This window comes from Patagioenas fasciata, chromosome 3 (genome assembly GCF_037038585.1).
Source record: "Patagioenas fasciata isolate bPatFas1 chromosome 3, bPatFas1.hap1, whole genome shotgun sequence".
NCBI lineage: Eukaryota > Metazoa > Chordata > Aves > Columbiformes > Columbidae > Patagioenas > Patagioenas fasciata.
Window position 1 is genome coordinate 44,631,430 of NC_092522.1, and position 8,068 is coordinate 44,639,497.

General features: G+C 43.7%; 1 protein-coding gene across 1 annotated transcript; it reads right to left on the reverse strand.

Moving 5' to 3' along the window:
- Positions 1–5,127: 5,127 nt before the first annotated feature.
- Positions 5,128–7,613, reverse strand: PIGM (phosphatidylinositol glycan anchor biosynthesis class M). Its single transcript, XM_065834556.2, has one exon. The coding sequence runs from the start codon at positions 7,486–7,488 to the stop codon at positions 6,232–6,234; it is 1,257 nt and encodes a 418-aa protein (XP_065690628.2). The 5' UTR covers positions 7,489–7,613; the 3' UTR covers positions 5,128–6,231.
- Positions 7,614–8,068: the final 455 nt, after the last annotated feature.

Below are 8,068 nucleotides of genomic sequence, written 5' to 3' on the forward strand. Positions count from 1 at the left end.
TGCTAATGGTAATTAAAATCTATTTTCAAATACATCTGACAGTTTTAAGGTGGAGAAGTACTTGTTACTCATGTGAATTTTCAGACCAAATACATAAAAAAAAAAGTGCTACTTTCTTCAGGAAGATGTTAGTTGTGTGAAAGAAATAATAATTAATGATTTTTTAATGCTGTGTGATATAGCATTTGTTCTCTTTCAGTGAGTTTATGGCTATGTGTGTCCTCCAAACTCTTCTGGGTAAGAGAAGCTTGCAACTAGAATTTACAAGTATTGCTATTTTTTGTAAGCTTTTTAGTTGTTATATTGTTATTATAACAGAAAGATATGAAAAATAGTAAACTATCAGTAGCTTTACTATCATTTGACAGAAGTTCATGTAGCCCATACAGCTGATTTTCCCTCAGGTGCATTGGGTAAAATACCTTATATTAACAAAGTACTCAAACACCTAGCTCAAATGGGAATGTGTTTCAAAAGGAAATATTTTTAAATATTCAACATATTCATGCTACACAGTGTGGAGAATAAAGGAAAGATAATCATACTTTGTTTTCCACTTCATTTTCTAAGCCTGCTTCCTGGCTAATTCAATCTATTGGATCAGTGCGAAGGACATGGGATAGATTAAAAAATGTGGACTGTCAGATCACCAGGGGATTTAAATTAATGTTCTTTTGCACAGAATGGAAGCATATGGGGCACAGAGTGCAGCTCTCCTTGGAAAATTACTGTCAAAACACTACCATCTCTATTAACACAGCTGCTGACTTGTGAAGCAGAAAACAGATTTTACTTGAGTTAACCTTTAAAAAGGAGTTCCAGAGTGACTGCTCACTCATACTCATTTTTGCTACACCAACAATATTGCCTATTAACAGCTTCTTCCAAGTCACATCTTTACAACTCCACAAGTGCTACTGTAGGATGCAAGATCCTATAGAACCCCTTATGATTACACAAAGGAAGCAAAGTGATGTTCACCCAGCCTGACAATTGCTATCAAGATCCCATTTTCCTCTTGTAAAAAGGGAAAGCACACTTGACAGAATATCCCTCATATAAATAACGTTGGTTTCACAGTATAAGCTTACTGCTCAGTTTGCCTGCATTTCAGCTGATGGAATTCCAAGAGTGAAGTTTTGTCGTCATATGTAATCAGATACAGACATTTCCTTTAGATATGTTCTAGCTTGCTTCCCCACTATTTTCCACAGGAAATAGCGAGGATATCTTACATGTCATTTCTTTACATTCAAGCTATGAAATGTTTTATCTGAAGATAATGTTAAAGACTCAGAGTTGAGCTCTAAGAATAAGAAAAGGCTGAAGCTAAAGCTTTATCTACACACTAAGTACGATTGCCTCCAATAGGCAATCTCTTGTTTCTGCAGAAGCCACATCTGCCTCAGCACATGGTAAAGAAGAGCCATGAGGAGTTCTGCTGAAATAAGTTACTGTTGACTGACACAGTTAAAAAAGCACAAGTTTTTTGTCTACTTTGTATATACCAGACTGTGTCCAATGAGGAAGAGACTTAAAAGGTGCTAACAAATGCACGGATTGCATGGTTTTATTGCATGGATCTATTGTGGTCCTTGCAGAAAAGTAAATGTAATTTAAAAAAAACAAAAAACAATGGAACTGCATCATTGAGAGATGTTTTTAACTTTGTGATACTTTTACTAATACAAAATGTATGTCTCTGACCTCATTCATCATGCATAAAGACTGAGGCAATGCTCCCACACAAATAATACAGTGTAGGTTGCTGTAATGAAGAACATCAGGATACTGGGGAAATGGGCACCTTCAAATGCAGTCAGAATTAATTGGCTCTTGAACGTGTCTGTTACATCTCAAGATCCCTGCTGCATATTGTTTTACTTGTTTTTACTTTCCAATTTATGTGATTTGAGTTTTAGAGTCACTAAAGATTTCGGGTGAATACGAGAAACATTTAATAAGCTTGTTTTGCAGAGGGCAGCTCTGTAAAAACATGTTATTCAAAGGTGTCTTGACTGGGACTTTTTGCCTGTGCATGTGCAGGTACATGTTTAGATTTGTGCATATGGTGTAGATAAATATGCCCTTGAGCAAGAAATTTACATCAGTGGTTGGGTTTCAGTCTGAGTAAAGGGTTTGTCCTAAGTTCAGGATAAATCTATTCCATAATGCTGCTATCATTAGGCTATGCATTCTGCAGCTGTCTTTGGGAAATACATGAAGAATGTACTTTTGGAGTTCTCCATATGTTCACTATGTATTTTTGCAGCCCTTTTAAAATAAATGACTCATTTGTCTCAGCTTAAAAAAAGGGAACAATTTGCTTGCGATTTACTGTCTTTAATATTTGCTTTCTCTATAAAACCTTAGGAAAAAATGTTGGAGTCTCCCCTTGCTGTTAAATATAAAAGATTCAAGGTTTCTTTGAAAAAGAAAACTCATGAGCTCAGTTTAGAGCACATAATTGCTGCCTTTACTATTACAGGAGTCAATATAATACTAATAACATGACAGGGCAGTTACCTAATAAGGACCAAATACATTATTATTGTGTCAGAGTTGGCAATTTAGCATGATCATAGTAAAACTTAATGAACCATTTATTATTTTTGTTCACCTTCTTGAGTAATTCCATTCATAAATGTTACAAGAAATCATTGTTAAATGTTGAAGCTTTGACTAAAGTCACCTGTCATGAGCTTTTGGACTACAGGCTATGGTATAAGAGCAAGTAAAAAGTGTTACTTGTCTTGATATTTCTTTTCTTCACTTCATCTTTCACATCTTGCACTTTGCACTTCAGGGCTGGTTTCAGTGCAATCTATAAAATTTGTGCAAATGAGTCATATTTCATTTGGCACTTCAAGCTTTTTTTTTTTTTTTTCAAAAAACAGACAGCATTACCATTTTGCAACCCATGGCAGGGAGTGAAAGCTAGCATTCAGACACTTCAGTTCCTAATTATCAGAAGATAAATGGACATAAAATTATTAAGCAAAAGAATTTGAACACCATCAAAAGCAGTAAATGTTCCATAGGAAATGAATTTGGTAAATTTTAAAGGCATTATAATTAATCACCATGACTTGTTCATGAATTATAACTTGTTCTGTTCTCAGCTACAATTATTTTGATTCAACGCTTTTTATCAGTGAATAAAGTTATTCAATTCCATTTAACTGTCTAAAGTGATTTGCAAGATCTAAACTCTCAAATATCTCTCCTGCTCATCTCTTTCAGTTCATTTCTCCCATCCAGCTTTTTATGAGTCACTGAATTATTTCTAAATCCCAAACACATTTGGGTGACTAGCTTACTTACAAAGCAACAACTGTAAAAAGAGGGAATCATACTGGATTATTAAATTGATGACTGTAAATCTAAATTTGCATAAAAGCCTTTTTGTAACTTATTTATGCATGACTTTCTCAAATCATCACTGAAGGGGTGGTATCGACCTGCGATGGGAAGGTACTCGTCAGTCCCTGCTGCCACAGAACTTGTCTTCCGAAGGCCTCAAAATGATTTAGCTATTAATGAATCAAAAATTTGTCATAAGGAAATCACTTCTTACTTAAAACCCAACATAACAGTTCTGTCATGAATGCAGTAATGCAAAATGCCTCTTTTTTTTTTTAAAAAAATTTTTTTAAATTTAAAAAAAATTTTTTAAAAAAAAAAATAAAGGGTTTTGCCTTTTGCCTTTCATTCATGTCCTTTGCCACCGGGGGAAAAAAATAGGGGAGTGGAAAGGTCTGGAAACAGCACAATCAGGTCTATTAAGGATATATGAATCATTTCTTTAGGGGAAGAAAACATGCCCTTTGCAACAGAAAAATGTATCACAGATAATAGAAGATTGGTGCAAAGGAAAACAAGCCATCGCCTGCATGTTGGAATTGGGTGAACAGAGGTATCGGCACAGAAGAGCCTTTTCAGTCCTCCGGTGAAACACTAACTGGGCATGTCAAATTCTACCTTGGAAAATAAAACCACATAGGACACTTTCTCTTCACACACTCACAGCACACAAAAAATGTTTTGGTGATTAATACAGAAGTAAGCTGCATGGAAGTGTGGTTTATGCCACCAGTCTTTTGACCGATAAACCTTTCCTGGAAGATGTAGACAAGCAAGTGTCAGAAGTCTTTCTTCCTTCATCCCAGGCAAGGCTGGGGGAAGGAAATCAGTGCCACATCTGTAAGACCTGCCCCAAAAAACAAGACAGTTTGTCAAAAGAGCATGCATCACCTCCTCCCATTTCTGAATTTGCAAAGAGGCCAGCAGGATCTTTACAATGTGACAGTGAATGGGAGTGCAGACCGGCAGGTGAAACCAAAATGTATTCCCAGCTGGGGAGCAGAACCACCCTGTGCGTGGGGAAACCATCCATTCTCTTAACATCTGAGTGGCTGAATTGGGCCAGAGTGGTGCAAGGATATCGTCATACCTCCTGATAATATGCCCTTTGGCTACGGGCTGTTGAGGCTCAGGGGCTTCCTCTCCTTTCATGTAACCACCTCAACGGACTGGGATGGAGAAGCAGTGGGAAAAATTCACAGATCAAAATGCTGCAGTTCAGCCTCGGGAGTTACAAATACAACCAGGAAAGAGAACCCTGCACGTAACAAATCCAGGGCTGCCTGTGCTGCTTCAGACAGGTCCCACAGCAAGCACCAACCTGGAAGGCTAACCTGTTGGCCACATCCTTCCCCACTGACATCACTGGGAATCCCACTGAGTGGCTGAAGTAATTTTGCATTGAAGCTCTGCTCCACATTACACACCAAGGGTTTCACTTTCCCATAGAACATAACTGGAGGCTGAGGCAAACATTAAAATTCTTACATTTAGCATAACCTATTTAAACTCGAGATTTTATTAAAAAATACATCAGTTTGCACCCATGTCAAGGGCTGTGTAGACCAGACGTGTCACAGGATATTCTTGAGGAGAGTGCTGACTCCAAAACGGCTGTCAACTCCTCTCACAGCCACCTGACACTCAATTGCACATCTTCTTGTGTCTCATCTGGGAATAAATACCTAATTTTGACAGGCTGCAAAGCTTCCCATTTTAAAAGTTTTCTTCTGGCAACTGCTCCATTCCCTCAATGGCATTCACTTTAACAGTAGAGATACTGAACTACCGAGAAACTACATTTCCCATTACTTTTTGGTATAAACTCATGCTTTTGGGACACAGGTGCCATTCTAGCTGTACTTTGACTCTTTGCATTTGCTCCTGTTAACATCTAGATTAGCTGGTAATTAACTGCAGTTTAAAGCAGTGGCATCTTTTTAAAATCATGGCAGCAAGGAATACAAATACTTCTGCTCTATACATCTCTGTGATGCAAAACAGCTACTTGGAAAAATCTTCCTCCATGGCAAGGGGAATAAACCTCTTCAAAAATTCAAACAGCACTGAAAAGGTGAAAGTAAGTATTTGAATGAGTTGGCATATCTGAATTCTAAAATAAACGACAACTTCAAATAAGTTGATGACTTATATGAAAATACCACTTTTTTCTTGCTTCACTGAAGACCAGGTACAGGCCACAAATACTGTACAGCTAAAATGTTACTGTGAAAAGAAAAAATAAAACCCAGTGTACACACTAAGTGATTGCCTTATATTTATTCATTAGCTTAATCCTTGCAAAAAACCCCACCTGTTTACTGGAATGTACAAGACTCTGAAACTCCACCATCGCTTTATAACCTCCTGTGCTTTCCCAGAGGCCACTGTCTTCAACAAGGAACAAGGAGAAAAAGGGTGTCAATGGTACAAAAGCTGGGGCTGTCCCACATGGACAGGAGCTGATGGTGACCCCGGCACAGGCCATCACCTCCCTAAGCAGGGGAGACAGTGTGTCTGCAGATGGCAGGTGGAGACGGGTGCTAGTAACAGATTCAACCCACAGCCCCAGACATGGCAAGTGATGAACTGGTCCAGGGTCCTTCCAGGGAGTCCCAGCAAGACACAGGGCTGGAGAGAAGGTTCCAATGCAGCTCCAAGGTCCACATGGGTGACAGTACACCTGCAGGCATTGGGGCTGCTCAGGGCAATTAAGGCCAATCTGTGACCTCACAGGCCCTGACCAAGTACCACTTACATACAACATACTTTAATACAAATGTGTGTACATTGCACTGAACAAAGCGCTGGTGGTATGAAAAGCCTTATCACAGACAGTAGTGCTGTTTCTGGATTGTGGCCTGTTTATTACCATTGTTTGAGTTTTTCTGCAACTTGTGCTTCATTTTGATAATGTGAAATAACTTGAATGAGTATGAAGCTATTAATAAAAAGGAAAAGCAAGCCTGCTGACCATATAAGTAAAAAAGTATTATATCCTCTAAATTCCAGAAAGTATGCGGGAGCAAGCCACAGGCCTTGTCCAACAAACCACAGAAGGAGCAGCAGTACACCACGACGCCAAGACATCTTAACACTAGGCATTATAAGGGGCAAAAGGCAGAGGTACCAGACAAAGTACTGGGATGTGCATACTTTGTTAAAACTCACAAAAATAGCAGTGTGTAGGAAACAACAGAAGGCAAGGTCTCTGTAAAATGCTATGGACACAACTAGAAGCATAAGCAGCTGGGGCAGGAAAGCTGCGAGCCCAAGGGCAAAACTCCATTTGCTCTCTGCAGTTAGGTACAACATGTAGAAATAGGGAGAGAAGTTATGACGGATATCTCTCCTGGTCAGGTGGTAGAGGTAGGCATGCTCCAGAAACTCCCAGCCGTAGAGGTGATAAAATGCCACGGTTAAAGCAGCTATCACAGATCCAGCAACTGCTCCAAAAAGCAGCACGTCGTGGTTCAGCATTTTTACAAAAAGCTGCCAGACGTACCCTACAAATGTAAACTTTGCTTTTTTGCCATGCCCCGTACCCACCGTCCCTTCCCCACCGCACTGCGGGCTCTGGAGGTGGAGCACTATGGGCAGCACGTAGGTCAGCGGGTATATTTTCATGTGCACAGCCAGCCCGTAGCAGATGGCAGCCTTCCCTATGCTCCCCACTTCCACGAAGTACAGGGTGGCGAGCACCAGCAGCGCGACCAGGGCCTCCGCGTTGCCCCGGCTGGAGACGGTCATGGGCAGCGGGTTGAGAAGCCAGGCGGCAACGCAGCACCCACAGGCCTGACCGGCGGCGGCCCCTCGACGCCGCAGGGCCTGGTAGGCAACGACAGCAACCGCCAGGTCCCCCACCACGAAGAGCAGCTTCCCGAAGACTTCGGCGAGACGGACATTGGGCGTCAGGAGCCAGGCCAGGAGCGGCGTGTAGCGGTAGGTGGCCCGCCGGTAGGGCGACCGGCCCTCGGTCACCAGCCGCGCCGCGTCGGTGAAGACCCGGTAGTCGACGTCGGTGTACCGCACGCGCATGGCGCGGTCCTGGAGCAGCCCGCACAGCACCAAGCCCAGCCTCGCCAGCAGCCCCGCGCACAGCGCCGCGCGCAGCCCCAGCGCCATCCCGCGGGCTGGAGTACGGCGCGCGCAGCTTCCGCGTGCCCCCCGCGGCGGGACGGCGGCGCGAGGCACGGTGAACAGGCGCGCCGGTGAACTCGGTCCCGACTTCCGCCTCTCTGCGCAGGGAAGGGGAAAAAGGCGGCACCGCGCGTGCGCGCGGCCGCTGTTGGGCGGTGGCGCGTGCGTGCGTGGTGTGAGGGCTGAAGCCGTTGCCCTGGCCGGGGTGGGGCGATTCGTCTGGCTGATGGACGGGTGGGGGCTGCGTCCTTCCGGCGGCCGGGATTCCCTTTGCGCCGGTCAGGGCTTCGAGCTGTGGTGCCCCTTGTCACCTAAGGCCGTGAGACGTGGGCAGGGCAGCGCCACAGACTCTGCTGCCCCTGCGCGCCCGGGGTCGGCCCGGGTAACGCACCCGTGGGAAGGGGGAGGCGTGTGGCGCTGCCGCCCTTGCTGCGTCTGAGCTGGGGCGGTGCTGCGGTTCGCGTTTTGCCGGCGGGCTGCGGCGCCTCGCTGCAGTGAGCGCAGTCCTGCAGCGCTGGCTGAGAGCCGGGCTGGGCGGCGGACACCGTTGCCATGGGGTGCAGGA

Coding starts and splice junctions, on each gene's coding strand:
- PIGM (XM_065834556.2), bottom strand. CDS start 7,488: ATGGCGCTGGGGCTGCGCGCGGCGCTGTGCGCGGGGCTGCTGGCGAGG.